The 23,555-nt window shown below is 37.0% G+C and overlaps 1 protein-coding gene across 4 annotated transcripts in view; it reads left to right on the forward strand.

Moving 5' to 3' along the window:
- Window positions 1-23,555, forward strand: part of Med13l (mediator complex subunit 13L) — a 305,063-nt gene that overhangs the window by 247,256 nt on the left and 34,252 nt on the right. For 3 of the 4 annotated variants that reach the window (XM_046446238.2, XM_058579892.1, XM_058579893.1), the window contains 10 exons: window positions 689-854; window positions 2,562-2,666; window positions 6,660-7,391; window positions 8,187-8,412; window positions 9,407-9,512; window positions 9,826-9,950; window positions 12,797-12,896; window positions 18,301-18,521; window positions 18,809-19,014; window positions 22,396-23,333. In XM_046446238.2, the coding sequence (XP_046302194.1) occupies window positions 689-854; window positions 2,562-2,666; window positions 6,660-7,391; window positions 8,187-8,412; window positions 9,407-9,512; window positions 9,826-9,950; window positions 12,797-12,896; window positions 18,301-18,521; window positions 18,809-19,014; window positions 22,396-23,333 (2,925 nt within the window). The remainder of the gene's footprint in view (window positions 1-688; window positions 855-2,561; window positions 2,667-6,659; window positions 7,392-8,186; window positions 8,413-9,406; window positions 9,513-9,825; window positions 9,951-12,796; window positions 12,897-18,300; window positions 18,522-18,808; window positions 19,015-22,395; window positions 23,334-23,555) is intronic. The other variant, XM_046446239.2, reaches the window with a different exon arrangement.

Genomic DNA, 23,555 nt, shown 5'->3' on the forward strand with positions numbered 1-23,555 from the left:
TCAGTGGTCATAGTGAAAAGAAATGGATTATACATCAATTTTAGTTGGAAAAGTAAGTGAACTTATTAGAGCGAAACCAGTGAATTTTTAATCCTCTGACATAAAATGTCAAGACAACCCTTTTCAGTATTTTAGAACTAAACTTTCTTAAATAGTGTCAGGCATGAGGACAAACAGTTCCACACACAAATTTGAAATTTGACCTTGCTAAAAGCCTGTGCTATTAAGTTCTTCTTCTCAGGCACTGTGTGCTGTTGTTACACAACCAGTTTTGCTAAATGGGCATAAAGCTCCCTCTACTGTTTTGTTCTCCCTTGAAACATTTGCTGTGTTCGGTTTTTAAAATTCAAAACAATCAAAGCACATTTACATCTTTAATAATGCAATTATGAGCTCTTCCTTGTAAGTTGTATCCAGTACGTGCCTCTGTATGTGTATTCCCTGATGGCTTTGACTGTTGATTGAATCAGTTCCTTTAGGGAAATAGAATGTTAGAAGGGGACAACAAAATACCCTGACACAGATTTCACTCACAGCTACCTATGATGTTATTGCCAGGGGTAGGGACAAAGCTACAGTGAATATGATTCTCAACAATTAAAATGTGTATTTTAAATACAGTAGCAGTCTGTGCATGAGGAGACATTTTTAGAACATTCTAACACTCCAAGTTGTCTTTGTTTTCCAGGAGAGAGTGGAGTTATGCAGAGTGCTACCAGTCACCTGGGTTCCCAAGATGGGGGGATGTTAACTATGCACAGTCCAAAGAGATCGGGGAAGATTCCTCCAAAACTCCACAATCATATGGTTCATCGAGTCTGGAAGGAATGCATCCTCAACAGAACCCAGTCCAAGTATGTTTTCTGGATTATGTCTGGATTGTGATTTAGTGACCATCTCCTGTTTTGCTGTATGAAGCGGGTCAGTCACACTGTACTGTGTGGCCAAATTTGAGAGGTCATTGGATTGTTGTTTCATCTTTTTTAAGCTTAATAGAATGAAATTCAAAATAGACATGTTAAAATCAGGAAACTGATTTGATATTACCTTTTCATTTTTCAACATAAATAGCTCAGAGATTCACTCTGTCAGGATAGTAATCAGTGGGTTTGGTTTTTCTTTGTATACCAGTTTATGAATGCTTTCCAATTGCAAAGGGAAATAACCCTTTTTGACAATTTACTATCGTGTACTGCTTTATGTTGTAATCAACAGTACCTGAATTGAACTGAGGGGTGTATATTAGCTGTTTTACCCCTGTTTTTTGATTTGAGGAAGCTATATTCTTTTCTTCCTCTACCCAGCTTTTCTTCCCCTTTTCTTTTCCTTCCTTTATCCCTTCTTTCTTTATAACTTTTTTTTGGGGGGGGAAGGGAGAATCAATTCTAAAAAGAGACTTTGGGTAATTATTTTAATGACCTCAATGATAATGACCAACAATAGCTAGTAAATACTATTCAACTTGCCAAGTTTTATGTTAATCTAATGCGAGTTTCATATCTCTTTTAATGTGGGTGAGATATCCACTTTGTTGAATAATTCAAGTAAACAAATGAGTCTCCATTTTCTTGTGAAGACTGAATATGGACATTCTTGTCAATAACTGCTAACAAGTTCACTCATTTAGAAGTGAATTAAATGTTTCCTAAGTGAAGACTGTTGAGAGTTTTACATACTGGTCTTTTGAATGTGGATTTTAGCAAATTCATACTAAATGTTTATTTCCCAATGAATTGATTCTAGAAAATGTAGTAGATAAAATTTCAAATAATTGTAGTGGAAAATCATATCATATTATAGAGCTTAAGAAGTATCTCTAGTCACTTACAAATGATCTTTTTTTTTTTTTTTTTATCATCACTAACTTTACATCTCCACCAACTTTAACAGCCCTCAGCCTCCTATTACTATCACAGAACGGGGTAGTGAGACACCCAAGAAGGTAGGGGAGAATGGGGAGCAAGAGAACTCCCTAGAGAGCTATCATTGAACCACTTTGTAGTATCAGCTGTACCTAAATCAGAAATTCTTATTTTCATTATGTAATAATAGAGATTTGCTACTGATAATCATCAACATGTGGGTGAAGTTTTTCTTTTCCATCTTTCACTTCACATTAATAAGTGCTAAAGCACTACCCTTAAATGCTAATAAGTACTAAAGGAGTTTTAAGAGTGATTTAAACAATCTAATTGAGTGTATGTAATTTAATGATGCTGTGAAAACATTAATTTAGAACACTATTCATACATAATTTAGATGACTTTTTTTTAGGTGACCTTTAAAAAAGCAAAAGCTAATAATGTCTGATATATTAATGGCTATATATATCACCTGTGTTAAAATGTTCATTAAACATATATAGGAATATTTTCCATTCTGCTTCTAGGGCATAGAGCAGGTTCTCCCCCTCCACATGGTTGCTCCAAACTAAAATATCAGCAGGATATCATGACTGTGTGAAATGTATTCAATTCTTTTTAGCATTGCATTTTTTCCCACAGGGTAATGAGTGTGTTATCTCAGTGTTTACACATAAGTCATATTTTGCACTGTTTTAGGAGGAGCCAAATGTCAACTCCAACTCTTGAAGAAGAGCCTGCTAACAATCCTGCTACCTGGGATTTTGTGGATCCAACCCAAAGAGTCAGCTGTTCTTGTTCCAGGTGGGTAATAAAAAGGCAAACCCTGTGGTCCAAGAGAAGGAGGCACAGTTCGTGGTTCATTTCCTGGCCTTACCTACCAATCCTCTCTTTTTGTTTTGTTTTAAATCTTCTTCCTTTTTGACTAAAGAAGAAAACAGTCTTTTCTTATATGCAGGTGATACAGTTTTATTGTCAGGAATCAGAAAGAGCTTATTGGACACAACTGGCCTTGTCATCACATTATTCCCACTAATTTCTTCTAGTAAGCTGCTTTAAAACTAAAGGCATCAGTTTGGCAAGACATTCCCTAGCAATTTAAAAATGGAGATACATATTGGAATTTTAATTAATTTTAAAATGGAGATACATATTGAAAATAGGTAGGCTTAAATTAATAGAATTTTTTAGGTAATTTTTATTACCTTCTGTAATAAAAGAAAAGGTTGGTGTTAGTGGGAATGTTTTAGAATGACTATGGCAGGTATTTGGTAGCACCTGCTGAAAGCTAAAATTGTTGTAGGCATAGCATTATAAGTGCTCATTCATTTAGAAGTTTGGATAGGCTCCCGAATTGTTCTCTAGAAAACTTTTGCATTCCTTGTAGATTGTCCCTTGACTTACCACTTATTGTGGCAGTAAAATATTTTGCCATGGATTTTCATGAGAGTTTTTAAAATTTTTAAATGGATTTAAGTCTTATCTACCAGCTCATTTGACTGTTAGAGCACATCTTGATTTTTTTTCATTTACTGAGCAATTTAAAGCAGCTCTATTTCTAAAGTACATATTTTTAAATTTGACATTGCTAAATATTTATGAAAAGTTTAGTTAAGTATATTTAAAGTATAGCCATTAATTTCTCTAGTTTAAGTGAAAAGTTCTTAATGGGGAGATGGTCCATATGCCCCCTAAGAATGTATGTAAACCTTTTTGTGTAACTAAAATAAGGGAATGATTTGACACCTCTTCCTATTCTCTCCGGCCCTTCATGTTGATTCTCCTATTAAGCTCTGCCTTGGCAGCCAACCTCTTGTTGAAAGGTGTTGTATCCGCTTAATAAAATGCATAGTTAATTTTCTAGGAAGATGTTTTTGAAGAAATTGCACATTAAGAGTCCTCTGTTAGCATGTGAGGATCTCTCTCTGGTCTTAGCATAAGTATGGTATACTGCAGCTGAATATCTGTTTTATTTTCTATCTAGGCTGCTGTAAATTGTGTGAGAAAAAGTATTTTTCTATTAGCATTGATTTATGGACAGCTCACAACCATATTGTGGTCCACCTTTAGCAAGTACATAGAATATAAATTATAGTGTATGTAACTTCTGCCTTCATCTTATTTTTCCTGCTGTTTTTCTTAATCCAGATTTTTCACATTAAAAATAAAACCCTTTTTACTGATTTAGTTCACATTTTTAGTAGCTATACTTTGAATTATTTTGGGGATACTTATCAGCATAAATAAATAGATGGTGCTCTTCCTTTTGTGCTCTGGATTGTTGATCAGTTTCTTCACCAGATTCGTATACCTTCGGATCTTATTTTCTTCTTCTTCTTCTTCTTAAATAGATGTATGCATATCAGGGCCACCATCCCATTGACTTCCAAATATTTATTTCTAGACCTGACTTCTCATCTGTGCTCTAGTTTTGTATTCGTGGTGGTGCTGTTAAGAAATATCCTTGGGGGCTGGGGATGTGGCTTAAGCGGTAGCGCGCTCGCCTGGCATGCGTGCGGCCCGGGTTCCATCCTCAGCACCACATACAAACAAAGATGTTGTGTCTGCCAAAAACTAAAAAATAAATATTAAAATTTAAAAAAAAAAAAAGGAAATATCCTTGGGCCTGGGTGCAGTGGTATATGCCTTTCATTTCAGCAGACCTCTGTGGCAAGAAGATTGAAAGCACAAGCCCAGCCTGGGCAACTTAGGGAGATCTTGTCTCGAAATCAAAAAAATTTAAAAAGAGGGAGAGCTGAGGGTGAAACTCAGTGGTAGAATGACCCTGTGTTTAATCTCCTGTTAACCCACTGTCTCCCACTCCCCCACCCCCCAAAAAAAGGAAGAAAGAAAAGAAACAAAAGTTAAATATTCTTGGAGTTGGGGATGTGGCTCAGTGGTAGAACACTGGCCTGGCATGCACAGGGCCCTGGATTTGGTCCCCAGATCCTTAGTATTAAACATGTCAGTTTCCTACATACCAGGTCCCTTACTGCCTACACTTCACACCCCCCCCCCATGCCTTTCAGCCTAGAAATTTAATCACTTGTCTATTTTTTTTTTCATTTTCTAAATCTAGTCTGTGTAGGGACTCCCTTTGAAATGTCTACTGTCATCCTTTTCTCATTCTTCTATTCACCATGTATTTTTTGCTGCCTGGCTCTGCCTCTTGTTTCTTCCTGCCCAGTGACCAGTGTGCCTTCTGACCTGATCTTCCTGCTGTCTGCTCTTGTGGGGTTTCTTTCGTACTTGGAGATTTGACAGGATAGTTTGTTATCTACAGGCACATTCCTCAGTCTAACCATTTTGCAGTGTAACTGAATCATTTAATACAGCTGAAAGAACCCGCTTTGTAAGATTATCTGCTTTACAAAAGTACTTACTTTGAAGAGTCTGCCATAAAGTTTCTATCTGATATTAGACTACAATTGTTAAATGCTGAGAAAATCCAAATCAGAAAAAGATTGTGTAAAAGATTTTTTTAGAGCCTAGATTTTAAAATAAGTACTTCTAGAAGCTATAATGGATGTATTTTCTGATGAGACATTCACCTGTTATGGTACTGTATCCTTATTGCTTAGTGTACACCACTGGCTGAACTATCTATAGCCTTATGCTTAGATAACCTACTTCAAAATCAGGAATTCTGATTTTATCTTTTTAGAAAAGTAGAGATTTTGGCAAGAGTGTTTTCAGATTATCTGCTGCAGGATTACCAAACCCAAGCGGTGGAATGGTCCACTCCTCCCACTGTTTAATGGTCTTACGGAACAGGGCAGCTGTCCTGCTGTCCCACTAAACCATCCCATTATGCCACACAAATCCGTTTTACTGCCCACTAGGGCATCATTTAGTGTGATGCAGCAGTAATTTAATTCCACCCTAGTGGCCTCAGAGTTACTGCTACACCACAGGAGAGCTTACATTTTTTCCCTGGGAATGATTTATACATTGGGAGGAACCCGCTGACCTGCTATATAACTTTGTTGCACAGATTAAAACTTGGCATCATCTGGGAGGTCCTTACTCAACCATTTCTCACACCCATGCTTGCCAAGAAGTTTGTTAGGATGTGAGCAGACTTGTATTCTTGCTTAGCTCGTCCATTTACATTAGTATATTGTTTTACAAACTTTTTACTTCTGTCTTATTTTAACCTGTGGCTGGTGAGATCCAAAGTTGTCATCTATTCCTTTTTTCCTGGTTATTGTGGGCAGATAAGTTTTTTAGTATATTTATCATATTAAATGTTCTTAGGAATGGATCCTCGTTATTTTACTTTCATACTTTACAGGGAGATTTGTTTTAATTTCATTTCCAACTTTAAACACTATAAGTAATTACACACCATTCTGTATGAGAGTTAGTGATATTATAAAATTGAAATTGAAAATTGTTTTGTTTTTTTCTGAGCAGACAATCTTGTGACTCTAAAAGATTTTAATATACTGTTAAGAGTGGATTATATGAGGCCCTCACCAAATTAAAACAATAAGGAGTTTTTTCAAATCAGTAATTTTGTAGCTGTTAGAAACATATTAACAATTTACCTTTCTTGTTAAGTCCATTTTTTTCCTGCTTAGCTTGTACATACTGGTGCTTCACATTCTGTCAGGCTGTATTATATGTTTTTAGTCATTGTAAACATAATTAAAACCTGAAAGAAGCCTTTAAACATATTAAGTCTTTAATGTGTGCATAAAAGATAACTTTGTCAAAGGCATCTCTTTTCTATGTTATACTGATGCAGTTATTTTTATCAATGTATCATTGACTTCATTTTAACTTTTATTTTAGGCATAAACTTTTAAAACGGTGTGCAGTAGGACCCAGTCGACCTCCCACAATGTCTCAACCAGGGTTCAGTGCAGGACCATCATCATCATCATCTTTACCACCTCCTGCTTCTTCTAAGCACAAAACAACAGAAAGACAAGAAAAAGGAGACAAGTTGCAAAAGAGACCCTTGATACCCTTTCATCATCGGCCGTCTGTGGCTGAAGAGTTATGCATGGAACAGGATACACCGGGACAGAAACTAGGGTTGGCAGGGATGGACTCCTCCTTAGAGGTGTCTAGCAGTCGGAAGTATGATAAGCAAATGGCCGTGCCTTCCAGAAATACAAGCAAGCAAATGAATCTGAATCCTATGGATTCACCTCATTCCCCTATTTCCCCTCTGCCACCAACACTCAGCCCTCAGCCACGAGGTCAGGAAACAGAAAGTTTGGATCCACCGTCTGTCCCTGTGAATCCAGCCCTCTATGGAAATGGGCTAGAACTTCAGCAGTTGTCTACTTTAGATGACAGAACTGTCCTCGTAGGCCAAAGACTGCCTCTGATGGCAGAGGTCAGCGAGACAGCCTTATATTGTGGGATTAGGCCCTCAAACCCAGAGTCATCAGATAAATGGTGGCATAGTTTTCGTCTCCCAGCCAGCGATGATGCTGAGTTCAGGCCTCCAGAGCTCCAGGGTGAGAGATGTGATGCCAAAATGGAGGTGAACTCAGAGAGCACTGCACTGCAAAGGTAAGGTAACCCCTCCACCACCCACCTGTTAGGCATCACAGCAGGGGTGCTCCCAGAATCAGGGTTCTCCTCATCTTTCCCCATTGAACCAGCAGGCCCCAAATCAAACTGTTCTAATTTCTGCATATTGAAAATAATTTGTCCTTCATGAGGTTTAGCACATGTGTCGTTATTTAAACACACTGGCATGTGAAGGTCTCTGTTTCATTCTAATATACTCAGTATATGTTAATTTATTTTTGGTCTTCTGCTTGCTTATCAAAGAATTTATGTTTATGAAACTTTCATATTGCTGTCTTTGTATGATGACACTTTTGAGGAAGGCTTTGCGTGCCCTTAGGTATGTATTATACATCTAGTGATAACATATTTAACGCTTTTGAACCACCCATTATTCTAAATACTTTATATATTTATATTAATACATTACATTTATGTATTTATGTTACATTAATATTATCTCATTTAATCTTTACCACAGCCATATTATTATGCTAACTTTATAACTGAAAGACTAGGGTTTTGCAGAGAAAATTTGAACCTAGGTTCTCTGTCCTGAGAACTGTTTTTAAGTGCAATTCATGGAATCGGAGACAAAGACATGTTCTTGATGAAGCCTGCTAAATTTTATTTAATTGCCAATGTAATCTTGAAAAGAAAAATCACAATGTAGATGAATTTTTAGTTTTTTAAAAAGCTTTGTTGAAAATCCTCTAAAGTATAAATTCTTTTCTTTTAAAATAATCATTTTACTTTGTTTATCTTGTTCAATTTATCATTTACTTTCCCTTTTAGACTCTTAGCACAACCTAATAAACGGTTTAAAATCTGGCAAGACAAGCAGCCCCAGATGCAGTCACTCCACTTCCTTGACCCGTTGCCTCTGTCACAGCAACCTGGAGACAGTTTGGGAGAAGTCAATGACCCATATACCTTTGAAGATGGCGACATAAAATACATCTTCACAGCAAATAAGAAATGCAAACAAGGGACAGAGAAGGATTCCCTGAAAAAGAATAAGGTACCATTTACTACAGAGCGAACCTAGCACGGTGTGGTTTTCTATCTCTGTTAGTGCAACCTGTGTGGGAAGACTTGAGGCAGAATGTTCGAGGTAGTCTTGCCTGATTGCTATGTCCCCATGTTCATGCTCTTGGTACTATTGTATTGAACAGCGTATTGTTCCTTTTTATGTCATGGCTTACCTTTGTTTAAAAGTCAGCCGAACATAAATGAAGCTGCATATTTTCCAGGCTATAGCTTCTACAGTGCATGTTTTCTCATATGCTAATTCTTGTTGGCCTATGCTCCCTGCCTATTTCTTTTTAAATATTATTCCCAAATACCCAAAATGTAAAGAAAGAATGATTATGATAGTACCTACCATTTATTGAGCGCCTATTATGCTTACTGTGCTAAGCGCTATACCTATATATTCTCTGAACTAACGTCAACACTATCCATAGACTCTGAGTATTAATTTTACTGTTTCATTGTCATACAAGTGAGTACTGGGTCTTTCTGCTGTCTTTAACCTTAAATTTTAAGACATTCTAAAATACTGGGCCATTTAAAGAAAGATTCTCTAGAGTAGAAAAGTGACAATTGAAAGAGGCCAGTATAGTTGAGGGCAATGTTTTTTAGATTCTTTTACAAGGATCTGTGTAGATCCAGAAGGCTTAATCTATAATTCATTGTCTAAAATGTTGGTAAAGGCAGCTGTTAACACCACGGCAGGTCTGTAATCAGTTGCCACCAGTACTATTGAGGAATAAACCCCTGATTCACTCAGATTACCCCATAGGATTGAGGGGACAGTGGGGAGTTCTTGGTTCTGTTTAAATTCCAGAGCAAGGACATATCTTCTGTATCCTTTGGTTGCATAGACCATGATTTATCATATACTTGTGCTCATAACAAATTCCATTCTACCCTCTAATTCTTTGTGTTCTCCCTCATATTCCACACTTTGGGTTGGTGTTCATGTGTTTTGTTTGGCTGAATTTATTATACAGTCAGAGGATGGATTTGGTACCAAGGATGTCACTACACCAGGTCATTCCACGCCGGTGCCTGATGGGAAAAATGCCATGTCTATTTTCAGTTCTGCTCCTAAAACAGGTGTGTACAATGATTATTTGCCTCACTTGGATTGTTGCTAAAATAAAATGCAAGGGAGATGAGTCTCAATTTAAAATTATATTTATTGTTATAGCAATGATTTGATCTCATCTTTAATATATTTTTATAGTTTGTTTTTCAGTTCCTTTCAAAGCTGATGAACATATTTGGAAATAATTGTCTCTAAATTTAACTAAAACCATAGGGGGGAAAATCACAAGCAGATCATGTTCATTGAGATCCATGTCCTTTCCTCACTTCTTCTTGCCTGATGGAGCTGCTCATTACGTTTCTTTTGCCTTCTGTCCTACAGATGTCCGGCAGGATAATGCAGCTGGCAGAGCTGGCTCCAGTAGCCTTACGCAGGTGACAGATTTGGCACCTTCCTTGCATGACTTAGACAACATCTTTGATAATTCTGATGATGATGAACTTGGGGTGAGTGTATAGTATGTTCTGTGTTCTACACATAGAACAATTTCATCAAAGGAGGATTTAATGTCTGTTTTGTTATTTTTTTTTGTATTTTGATCAACTCATTTGGGGGGCTATGATTTCGTGTTCTGAAGTTTCTTCAAAAATATTTGTATGCTTTGAAAGATTCAAAAAGTTGTGTTGGGCTGGGAATGTGGCTCAAGTGGTAGCACGCTCGCCTGGCATTCGTGCGGCCTGGGTTCGATCCTCAGCACCACATACAAACAAAGATGTTGTGTCCGCCGATAACTAAAAAATAAATATTAAAAAAAAAAAAAGTTGTTAGTGTAGTAGCTAAACCTCTAGGGTTTTGTTTGTTGATCCCTGCTTTCCACTAGTGTGTTTCGAGTTGTAAATATTAAAATCTTTCACATATATTTTAGTAAATTCCTCTGAATATTATGGGACTAATAGGAAATGTATTATGTGTATTTCTTTAAATCAGATTTTTAATATAATGCCCACATACCTTTTTCTTATCTAATAAACTAGTGGTTAGTCTTCATTTTGAAGAATGCACACTTAAATGGTCTATACTTTTTAGGATCTTAGTATTGTGGTAGGGAAATAAAATTTATACATGTGGAAGTCAAATTATTTAATAAAAGTCATGATTATAGTGACAGGTAAGAATTACAATTCTTTGCAGATCAGCTGAGCTAACAGGAATTTGTGTGCTCATCCTCTTAATCAGCTCTGTATCTTTGGACAAACATAAATACCTGTTATTCTGAACCCAGAGATGAGCAACATAGGCTCTCTTTTCAAAGAAGTCAGTTCATTATTCTTTCATTTATTCACTTACCAACCCTCCCATCCATTTTATATACATTTGTTAATCATGTGATGATTACTTCCTTTGTGGCAGATACTAAAGCTGATCATCACGCCATAAATATGATTAAATTATCACCCTTGTACTTCAGACACTCAGACTTAAGGAAAAACAGCATATAAAGTTGCAGTATACTTATGAGTGCAGGAACAGATCAGAATCTAAGGATGCTGAACATTCATTCAAGTACAGAATGACAGGACATTGGTGTTTAAATTAGGCTTAAAGGTTAAGTAGAGATCAGATTTCTAAAGTCCTTTCTAACTTTAAAATCAAAAGTGGCTAATTAACAGATATTATACACCATTAGTGTTATAAATACTTGGAAGATTAGAAGATCATAAAGGCCTTGAAGAATGATTTGACTTGAAATCTGGAAAGGCTGGGGGCAGTTAGAAGCAGGGAGGGATGTTAATTTGAGTGTGGAATGAGCCCTGATTAAGCAGCAAGAAAGGATAGGATTGGGGGGATGAGGAACAGCTCACTAGTCTGCTATTTCTTGGTGGCCAAAGTCTGATAGGACTTGGAAGGGTTTGGACCAGGAGTGAGGCTCTGGACTTGACACTATCGGTAACATGTTCCTAGGAAGGCTGTTGGGGTGGTTGTGCACTGTAAGAAGTGCATATTGTTTTTTTACTATTTTAACATGCAGGAAGCAAGAATCCCTATTTGTTATTTTGTTGGATTAGAACAGGAAAACCTTAATTCAGGCAGTGGCATTGTGAAAGAAGAGAACACGGCAATGTGCAAAACTCTGGTAGAAGAAACAGCACATTTCCTATTCAGGCATTGAAGGTCCTTTTTGAACTACCTTTTGAAAGCCAGGCACTGCCTGTCATTGGTTTTAAGGATCCTGAGAGCAAGGTTAGATGCTCTGGTGGTGGTGGTAGGAAAAGTATGACAAGAAAAAGAATCAAAAATCAAAAAAGTAGCAAGGGAAAAAGTAAACAGTATGGATTGCCTGGCACTATTCATAGCCACCCTCCCTAGTGATTGTGAGTGTGCTCTGTGCCATTGAACTTATTTTCTGAATAATTTGTAAGTTTATTGAGTGATATGAAGTAATGCTTAAATTTAGAGAATATAATTTTTAGTTAGTTGGACATTTTTAATTGAATTTTCATTTCTCTGAGTGTTTCTGTTTAACTGATTTCTGGTCTAGCATTTAATCACATGAATAGTTTATCTTAGAATCTATTGCTACTTCATCTAACTAGTAAGTAGAGGCTGATGGCCAAGTTTACATCTGAATTATCTTTGAATTTAATTTTATGTAAATAAAAGACCTTCTATTTGTAATATTTCTGTTTTTCTTTAAGTGTTTTTGTTTTGTTACCAGTTTGAGTTCTTAAAGATGATCTTGCCTACTAAGGGAACTGATTTTTTTTTTTAGTAATTCACCAAAGTATCTCTGTGTATTTAAATAATTTTATAAAGTGTGTGTGTGTGAGTGAGAGAGAGAGAGAGAGAGAGAGAGAGAGAGAGAGAGAGAAGATGAACACTAACTGTCAAAATAGATATCAAAGGTACATAGTTCATTGTGGTAAAAATAAAAATAATTGGAGATCAATAATTGGAAGCTGCCTGCTTCCAAACAGAAGGAAATCTAGACCAGTTGCCAGTCACTGCTGAAGCTCCACCCTAATATAATCAGAAAAACTGTCTGAGAAACAGTTTTTCTAGTGACCTGAGAGGGAAAGTTGCTGAAGGTCTGTAAACTTTACTGTGATGGCGTAATCTGCCCTTAGTAGATCCATGAGGGAGGACTCTCAGTTTTTCTTCCTCACTAAGCTTATGACCATGTCCTGTGTTTCACAGTTCTGCTGGGATTTCTGATAGTTCACCTGGTGAATGCTGTGTAAGGAAGCATCTTTTTTTTTTGAATCTCAGGAGGCATACTCTTCAAAATGCTGACTCTGTGTGCTCCTCTGTTTTAATAATAATGATCACGATCACCATCATTATCTGTTCTCAGGCTGTATCACCTGCACTGCGCTCATCAAAAATGCCTACGGTTGGGACGGAAGACCGACCTCTTGGGAAGGATGGAAGAGCTGCTGTTCCATACCCACCAAGTATGTGGATAAAGCCAACTGAGCTCAGGCTTGCTGCTATAAACTTCTCATAGAAAAGTTCTCAAAATCGGTGGTGCTTTTTCTGAAATTTCCCTCTTTATTTTCGCTTTTGACAAAATTCTAATTATAAGTTAAAACTTGTTCAAGTTGATCTTCCTGAGAGATTAGCAGGCAGCCTTCTTTTGTGTTGAAATTAAGAATTAATTTTGTGCTGGGCATGGTGGCGCACAACTGGAATCCTGAGGCAGATCACAAGTCTGAGGCCAGCAACTTAGTGGGACCCTATCTCAAAATAAAAATAAAAAGGGATGATGAAGTGGCTCAGTGGAAAAGCACCATTAGGTTCAGTCCCAGGTATTTAAAAAAAAAAAAAAAGCTAACTTTTATAGTGTAAATGTAGAAAAACATGTTTTTGGTTTATTTTTCTAATAGTCCCCTCCTAGTAGGATAAATGCTGCACTTCTGATTTTCAGAGAGATATTTCACTATGAGACATTGTACAAAACATTTCCATTTTCATAAATTTAATTAAAAAATAATGACTTTCTTTTCTGTGGTCCTTTTCAAAATTCATATTGAGCTAGGTACAGTGGTCTACACCTGAAATCCCAGTGACTTGAGAGGCTGAGGCAGGAAGATTGCAAGTTTGGTACAAGTCGGGCAATTTAGGGAGACCTTGTCTCAAAAAATCAAAAGGCCTCGGGATGTTGCTCAGTGGTAGATCACCCTGTGTTCAATAGTGCTACTGTTGCTGCTACTACTACTACTAATTCACAATGAAGTTTTTGTCTGTCTGTCTGTCTGTCTGTCTTTCACTCATTCATGGTACTAGGGATTGAACCCAGGGCCTTTTATCACTAAGCTAAATCTCCAGTCTTTTTTTGAGACAGGGATCTTGCTAAGTTGAACTTTGGATCCTCCTGCCTCAGCCACCTGAGTTTTGTGTTTTCTTTTGAGATCAAGGAGTTTTCTCATATATATGCGGACATATAGTATATTTTAGTACATTCTTTTTTCTAAGAAGCCACATTATTGTATAAGAGAAAGGAAAGTCAGGGCAGCATGTAAAAGTTCTCTGAAGCAGAGACATAATTCCATAGCAAATCATTCTTCAATACCTTCTCATTAACTTCATCTGGTAATGAGAACAAATTGAGGGGAAAAACCACTGTGTCACAGGGATGAGTCAAAAAGTTTTATGAACCTATAAATGTAGTGCTGATTTACTCAAATGTAGAAGTGGGAAGTATACAGAGATTGGATTTTGACAGCTTTAGTGGATCTATCACTTTTTTAAATATGCAAAGCTTTCTCAAGCATGACATGACTGAAAATGAATAATGATGGCCAGCCAATTGCTGTAGTTTTTTAATTAAACATTTTCCTTTTTTTATTACTCTGCACTACAGAATTTTTACAAACACGGAACTTCACAGATTAAAAGAAATAGTTTTAAAATAGATACATATGGGGTAGGTCAGATGAGTGATTTTTTTTTTTTTTTCCTTTTGAATACCCAGTTAACCCTTTGCCCTTTTTGACATGAAGTGATAAGCAGTGATATAAGATGTTAAAGTGCCTGGGAGCATGTCACAGATGTCCTGCTTGTTATGTCTTTGCCCAATAGAGTATACTGCGTGCTCTCTCCTTTCGTTTTTATTCAAGAAGAAATTGTTTTGAGAAGAAGCTACTCAGAATTTGATGATAAAGTATAGGTATAAAAATTAATTAATATGAAATATTATCACTAGGAAGAGCCAGATAAAAGTATGTATGTAAATTTGTGTTTGGGGGAGGGTGGTGTATAGACATTTATACAGTATTTCCTCCCAAGAAATGACAATGAAAATAGACTAGCAATAAGTTTTCATATCTGTAGTAGCTTTATTGGATGTTGAGGTGGAAAGACATATGTGTAATATTTAATGTCTAGAACAGCACTGTCCAATAGAAATACAAAGTGAGCCACAAATGACAGCCACATATGTAATTCTAAATTTTCTAGTAGCTATGCTAAAAAAGTGAAAAATGTGAAATAAGTTTTGATAATAATATTCTATCTTAATATATCCTTGTATCAGTATAAAAAGTTATTGGGATATTTTACATTTTTGTGTTACTCTTTGTATATTTATATTTTATATATTTTATACATGCAACTCATCTCGGTTTAGCCTAACCCTATTTTGAATGCTCAGTAGCCACATGCAGCCAGTAGTTACAGTGTTGGAAAGCACAGGTTTGTGGTTATTAATTTGTGTATATGATAATGAAGAAAGCAACAAATTAACAACAAGGTTTAGTGTAGGGTCACCTCTGTGTTAAGGAATATTGTGTTACAATAAAGTAATCAAACAGGTGTTTTTCTCAGGTTTTACTAATTAGTTGCTTACGAATTTTTGTCTAGAAGTGTGTCAGTTTGAAGTATGAATCTTTGAAAAGGCAAAAGAAAGTTGGAGTTTTTATTTGGCGTCCTTTGTTCTGAAACGGCATGTAACTATTTTCAAAGGACTTTGGTAGATGCTCTGGGTGGGGAGGATGCTGAGAAATCAACAGGACAGCCTCTGGTGGAGTGTTTTGGTCCTGGCGGTGTGTGTTTGTTTAAGGCTGAAGGTCTGTGTCCTGGCTGAGTTCCTGCTGAAGTGTGGTGAGGATTCGCAGGGTGGAAGTCTTGGAGCACTAGGAGCTGGCTTCCTCCCCTACCTTCTGTTCTGGGAGCTGTCCCTGACTTCACTTTAGCCCTTCTCTAGGAAGAAAGTTGAATGGCAATCCATGTTTCTCTATTTTTAAAGACCAAGTATTTTTTTCCTCTGGGTCTCTATCTTCTTTTTACCTTACCCATTTTGAGGCCAGTTCCCCGTTCGTCATCTCAAAACTAATCTGGGGTCAGCTCTTTTCAGAAAATTCCTGAACAGCAATTTCATCTTTTTCCAATGAAACCAGAATTGAGGGGGGAGGACTGAATTGTGCTGACTTCATCACTTACAGAATGTTTAAGCTGTACCTGGCACAGTGTTCATGTCGTCTCATTTAACACGCACAAAAATATGAGGTAGATATTATTACCAGTTTACAGATGCAGAATTGAAGTTAGGTTAAAAAATCTTCTTTAGGAATATATGATAATAAGAATGGTGAAGACCACTTTTTAAAGTGAATTTCTAGCAAGTGAAATTTTATCTATGCTTTCTTTGTTACCTTTGATAAAAATTAACAGGGTACCTGAGACTTTGAAAACTTAAAGATATATGAGTGCATTAAGTAGCATCAATAAAGTTGGGTAGGCTTAATTGGAATATGCCTTTATTTCATTTCTTAGAGAAAATTCAAAAATTAATTTAATAAAGCCATTTTTTGTAAAATATTTTATCATAGTTGGAATGGTTAAGCCCATCACTTTGACTTTGAGAGGCATTACACATTTTCTGTATTTTTCACAGATCTATATCGAAAATTAAGATCTTAAGACAGTTCTAATTTAAAGATTTTATAAAGCAGAATAATAATTTAAAATAGTATGCTTATAAATTAGCTTATATTAAAATTTTGTAGTAGCTGTTCTTTGGCTTGGGAAAAGTTTAAAGGGGAATAGATTTATTTCAAGTGTAACCTAACTCCATATTAAATTCTTCGTCTTTGTTTTAAAGGAGACTTAACTGTTAATATGGAAGCTACACTCTTAACTGCCTCAGAGTGTATCAGCTATATCGTGTCTAAAATGGTTTGCTAGTAGTTTGTTTGTGGCTTAGTTGGTTTTGCTAGTTTCTAGAAATTGTTCAGTTTCTTTCGAGTAGAATATTCTCATAGCAAAAAGGTGCCTTGAATATTAACTTTGGGATTTCAGCTCTTCTTCTTCTTCTTCTTCACAGTAGTAGGCACCATTTTGTTTAAGGAAATCTTTTTTTTTTTTCAATTAGAGCTTTATAATTATGTATAGTAGTTGTTCATCCCAACAGTCTCATACATGAACAGAATTTGATTTCAGTTCATAATCCTCTCCGCTTTCCTCTAATGGAATCTCATATAGATTCCTACGATAGCAAATAGAAGGGAAGCTTCTCCAATAGAAGTGAAAGTTGAGGTCTGATTTCAAGCCTATTGGCCTCTCTCCTCTTTTTCTTATATAGCTCCTGAAGCTTAGACGTAGTAAATGATTTAGGATTATATAGTTATTTCACTAGTCAACATGGTAAAAATGATCTAGTCCAGACTTTCTCACTTTTTCTCAGCCTGTATATGCCGAGATCCTCAGAAGTTCCTCCTATCCCCCAAAAAAGGGAAACATGGAAGAAATGCTGAGAACTACACATTTTGTCGACCCTTCCCAGTTAGCTGAGGGATCTGAGGCCCCGAGGGCAGAAGAGACCTGACCATAGCAAAGCTATTCCCCTACCTGGGTTTTAGACCTTAGCCCCCTATCCCTTTTTTATACAGCTCTGCTTTAGATTGCAGCCTGGGGAAGTCTGAGACTGTGTGAGACAGTTCTGTATTAATTTCTGATTAAGGGTTAGACGTCAGATCTTAGTCTATTTGGTAATGACTATTTGTCTGTTTAAATTGTGAAATTGCTAGAAAGACAATAGGATAGGAAATTAGGATATTCAATATGATCCCAAATTGCTGATTTAAACTTATGGCTTCAAACTTTATAAATTTGCAGTGCAGGACACCCCCTAGTGGGCGAGTTTTACAATGACAACTTGTATTTCATGGTGTATATTCTGCAATCAGTATCTTAATGAGTCTGTTAGTGATGATATTCAGGTGTAGTAAAGTTGTGTTTTGTTTTTTTTTTTTCTAATTGAGAATCACTGTTCTAAGTATTCCCCTTCCCCACTGGTTGTTTTATGTTAAATTATTTTGATTCTAGGTTGGGTTTTTGATCCTAACTATAAAATTTCATTTTAATGTCAGCCTAGAAAGAGAGTGTGGAATTGTTTTCGTGAAAGAGCTGCACCAAGTAATCGTACTGCATAAAACCCACCATTTTGGCTCTAAACAACTTTTATTTTCTGTAATATTTCATACATAATTGTAAGCATGGATAGAATTTTTAATAATGCGGTTACTCCATCAAATTGCTTCCAGTTTCTATTTAATTCATCTCTTTAGACTTTCCAAGAAATAAATTACTAGAAGAAAAACATATTTTGTAGCACTCATTCACTTAATTAACATGAAGTCATGTCATAAAGCATTAAAAAGGTACTAGTAAAGTACCAGAGGAGTAAAATTTTCTACCAAAGACCATCTTCTTAGAAGTTTCCATTATTAATATTCTGTTGTATAACTGATTCAGTTAATATTATTTTCTGGTGCCTAATTGGGTACATGGCTGTGAAGTAGACTTGTTTTTAGAAGTCTTGATTGTTAAAAGAAATGTTCTTTTTTTTCCTTCTTTTAGCAGTTGCAGACTTACAAAGGATGTTCCCCACCCCTCCATCTTTGGAACAGCATCCTGCATTTTCTCCTGTGATGAATTATAAAGATGGGATCAGTTCAGAGACAGTGTCAGCATTAGGCATGATGGAGAGTCCTATGGTCAGTATGGTTTCAACACACCTCACAGAATTCAAAATGGAAGTAGAAGATGGATTAGGAAGTCCCAAACCAGAGGAAATAAAGGTAATTGTCAGTATATCAACTTTTCCAAGGCAGGGTATTTCCATGTGGATCCATAGGTACTGTTTTTGAAATGGTATTGTTGATGTGCCATACATATATGACTAAGAACAATTTGTTTTGGAGCATGAGGCATACTTGTCAGTGTCTTGATTAATATAAAATTTTGGCATCAGCTTTTTTCTGATGAATTAACAGTAGTTTTTGTTGCTGTTTATAAAAGTCTGCGCAGCTGTGGTTTTGTCCTCAGTAGCTTTCCAGAACTAACACCGGCCCTTTTGTTGCCACAGGACTTTTCATATGTGCACAGAGTTCCACCCTTTCAGCCTTTTGTGGGATCTTCCATGTTTGCTCCACTGAAGATGTTGCCGAGCCATTGCCTGCTACCTCTGAAGATACCTGATGCCTGTCTGTTCCGGCCTTCGTGGGCAATTCCTCCTAAAATTGAACAACTGCCCATGCCCCCTGCAGCCACTTTCATTAGGGATGGCTACAAGTATGTACAGGAGCTCTGTCAGTTCTTGTACAGTAGCATGTCATTAGAATTTGCCATTATTGGCCATTCATGCTTTTGTATACATGATCTTAGGTTAAAAAAAATGTATTTATTTCTAAATGACTTTTCATACATTTAAAAACTGAGGGTAATTATATTGGGAGCTTTGATGTTTGTGCTCATTCAGTGCCAAATTGATGTGTACGATGGAATTGAGCACTCGACTGGAGTTAGTAATATTCTTTGTGTGGTTGTGGTAAGAACTTTGTTTTGGTATAAGGTGATGATTTCAGTGTGTTATTTAGAAACAGTTTAAAATTAAGTATTAATGTAGATAATTTCTGTTATTGACTCCATATCATATACTAAAATAGCTACAGGATGGCGGAAAGATTTAGAGGATGGGAAAGGAGGTGTCTGTAGCAGCATGGACATATTTCATTCTTATATAGTACTTATATCAATGATATAGAATCAGTCTTTCCTTAAATAAATAATTTCATAATAAGATAATTTAAATGTTATAAAACAAAAGGCCACAAACTCATGTTTCTGTTGGGGCCAGGTAAGCAATATATGAATGAAATGGGCAGGTTAAAAAGGTGGTTCTATTGCTACTCAACCTCATTTTGGGGGACAGAAGGAGTGTGTCCCATGTGTGCCACAGTTGCTAGTCAGAGGCAGAGTTGTTGTCAGACAGGAGTGAGGTTAATGTGGTTGGGTTTTGTTTTTTATGGTGGGTAGAAATCTGGACTTGGATGTACATTTTCACATTTTAAAGTGTTGGCAACTAATTCAAAGTCAAACTTTAGGAACCAATGAAATTGTGTTCAGACCCCTTCCATGGGCTACATCTTTGTGACCTTCTTTAAAATATATTGATGAAATCAAAGTTAATGCAATAACCAGGTTTCATGTATGTAAGTCAGTCTCAGAATGAAGAACTATGATGGATACACATCACATGTAAATGTGTAGATGGATGTCAAGAACCTAGATTTGGGCAGCAGGAAGCCACAGCTGCAGTGTAAAAATCCTGTGTATGACATTAGATGACCTTTTTATCTGAGTGGCTCTTCTTTTTAAAACGGAGTAATCCTGCCCTGTATGCCACAGCGAACTTTTGAAAGGCTTCAGCAACTAATGTTTGTGGCAGTACCACAGAGATGACAACATACTAGCAATATGGAAGAATGTGCTCGAAAATAAACTGATGTGAGCATCTGGTTTTCAGGGTGCTACTGTGCTCCAGTTGTTCTCGAGCTTTCTTAGTTAGATATTGGCACAACACCACTAGAACATCCTGGGACATGGGGAGTAGGTTAACATGCACTGTTGCCGATGAATGAGGCAGGACCCTCAGGTACCTGTTCAACAGTTTAATTCTCTCACATGCAGTTTCCCTGAAAAGGTCACTTGCCACCACATTGCTATGCAATGTTTTGATAATTTTGATTATTGTTTTGATCTATTACATCTGTCATTTGCCATCTCAATGACTCTTAGCATTCTAAACTGACATGATTAATAAACCTTTTTGTCAAAGAAGGTGTTTTTTATCTGCGCTGTCCTATGTGGCAGCTACTGGTCTTGTGTGGTAGTTGTTGACACTTGGTGTTTGAAAAGCGAGACCAAGATTGAATTTTTCATTCTGCTCATGCTATTTTAAATCTAGCCCTGGGGTGGTGATGGCTACTTTATTGGCCAGCACAGACTGTGTAATCTTCCTGCTGTGGCCTCTGGTCTCCATCACTCTGGACCCCTTGACACACTCAGTACACCTGTAGTCACTTGCTTTGAATATGCTTTTCTTGCTTATGAGCCAACTTTTCTTTCTCCTTGTCTGTTGAATGCCAAGCTTCTGCCTAGAGTTGGTACTCAATTCATTTTTATTGAAAAAAAAAAATGAATATGTTGCTGTATGAGCTCAACCATTCTTAACTACCTAGGGAACACTTTAATTATTTAGATTTTCCGTTAGTAGTCATAGCTCCTTTTCAGATCTGAGCTGGGTAATAATTTTAGGGTTTTGTTGAACAGGAAAACTTGAAAAGAATCCAATTAGTGTGAAGATCATTATTACATTCTTATTATTTTGGTCTCTGAGAGAGCAGTGATTGTCAGTCAAGTTTTCTGGGTCATTTTTTTATCTATACTCAGATATACCACTGTGACTCAGATTTGAAATTTATTTATAGTGCCTTATTAGAATTTTTGGGCTAGTGCTTTAGTCATTTAAAAAAATCACACAAAAAATTATTTGACAAAGGGTATTTATTCTCGCATTCTTTTTTCACATTTATAAGTGAAGGAGGATGCAATTTATTGGAGGATGGTCAATTTAATCACTGTGTGTAAAAATTCTTGAGACTAAACAGCCTGTATTCTTTTGGTACCTTGTAAATGCAAAGATTGGGCTCACAGGCTGTTATACAGATACATCAAGCAAAGTGTGTCAGAAAAGTGTTTTATAATGGGAAATCAAACAGAATACCACAGACACTACTGTTTTGTTTTCTGTTTGGCTATTCAAAAAAAGAAAAGTCTCTGCTTATGAGTAAATAGATAGAATATCCCAGTTCTTCTCAGGGAATGGAAATAATTGTATTATATGTAATGCATAGCATGTTGAAAAATAAAAGGTGAACTAAAGTGACTGCCACCCCACAAAAATCTTTTAGAAGCTGGAGACTATGATACATTATATGCCCTTCTACACCCCGACTCTATTAATACTAAAGCCTCTTAATAGCATGTGTAATATTTCTGTTAATTGCAGGATGGTACTGGTAAGTGGGTTATGTGAATCAGAATTCCCTTGTGGTCACTCATTACTAAGCCTAGAGAGGGATGCATTTTGAAAATTAGAAAAAAATCTTGAATTTTCACGTGTATTTGATTATAGCTACTTCAGTATCATATATAGATTATAGCCTCAGAGAACAAGCACACTGGCAGACTTTTAATTTCAAAAAATGACAAAAATGTAATTGCAAATTAGATGGAAATTTTATCCTGTGATCCTGTAGCTAATTTAGCATCTGAACTTGTGTGTCCAAGTTCCACTTGGTAGTTACAGCTTTCCAAAATTACATTGATCAAACCCAGTGTCATGTTTGCTTATAAAGATCGTGAAAGTTTCCTCCAAAGATTGAGATGAGGATTGTTTAAATGTGGAATAAATAGAAGGAAAGAGCTGCATAGAATATTCTTCATGTGTTGCTTCTCGATTCTCTAAGACTCTGCACTGATTGTTTTTTACATTTGTTGTTGTTGCTGTTAAAGAGAAAACTGTACATACCAAATGATAGCTGATTGGTGTGTGGACTCTGGCTTCTGCAGCGTACCACCCTGCCTCACCCTTTCTTTTATTTGTTGCAGTAATGTGCCTAGTGTTGGGAGCCTAGCAGATCCAGACTATCTGAACACACCACAGATGAACACGCCGGTGACGCTGAACAGCGCTGCCCCAGCCAGCAACAGTGGGGCAGGAGTCCTCCCATCTCCAGCGACCCCTCGCTTTTCAGTCCCCACACCACGAACCCCCAGAACCCCAAGAACTCCCAGAGGTGGGGGCACTGCCAGTGGTCAAGGGTCTGTTAAATATGACAGCACTGATCAGGGGTCACCAGCCTCTACCCCCTCTACCACACGGCCCCTTAACTCTGTGGAGCCTGCCACCATGCAGCCAATTCCTGAGGCCCACAGTCTTTATGTCACCCTGATTCTCTCAGATTCTGTGATGAATATCTTTAAAGACAGAAACTTTGACAGCTGTTGCATCTGTGCCTGCAACATGAACATCAAAGGGGCAGATGTTGGGCTCTACATCCCTGATTCTTCCAATGAGGACCAGTACCGCTGCACCTGTGGGTTTAGTGCGATTATGAACCGCAAACTTGGCTACAATTCGGGACTCTTCCTTGAAGATGAGTTGGATATTTTTGGGAAGAATTCTGATATTGGTCAGGCTGCAGAGAGGCGCTTAATGATGTGTCAGACCACCTTTCTTCCTCAGATGGAGGGAGCCAGAAAATCCCAGGAGACACCCATAAGCCTTCTTCTTCTCCTTCAGAATCAACATACACAACCTTTTGCTTCTCTGAGTTTCCTGGACTATATTTCCTCTAACAGTCGCCAAACTCTTCCCTGTGTAAGCTGGAGTTATGACCGGGTACAGGCAGACAACAATGATTACTGGACAGAGTGCTTTAATGCGCTGGAGCAGGGACGGCAGTATGTGGATAATCCCACTGGTGGGAAAGTGGATGAAGCTCTGGTGAGAAGTGCCACTGTGCACTCTTGGCCTCATAGCAATGGTAGGTGTCCCAGAATTCAGATTTGCATCTTAAAAAGTATCTTGATGTGACGATAACTTAAAAGTTTTCTTGGTTTATGTGACAGAAATTTTAAATTTCATCTCTTGAGAAAAAAAAAAGACACAACTAAAATGAGAGCTTTGTTGATATCTCCCTAAATTTAGAACTGGGGCAGTGGTTTCTATTGAAATATTTTTGGAGAAGTGTAATTGTGTTCTGAAA

This window comes from Marmota monax, unplaced genomic scaffold (assembly GCF_021218885.2).
Source record: "Marmota monax isolate L192 unplaced genomic scaffold, Marmota_monax_Labrador192_F-V1.1 WCK01_AAM20220418_F8-fsc00092, whole genome shotgun sequence".
NCBI classification, from domain to species: domain Eukaryota; kingdom Metazoa; phylum Chordata; class Mammalia; order Rodentia; family Sciuridae; genus Marmota; species Marmota monax.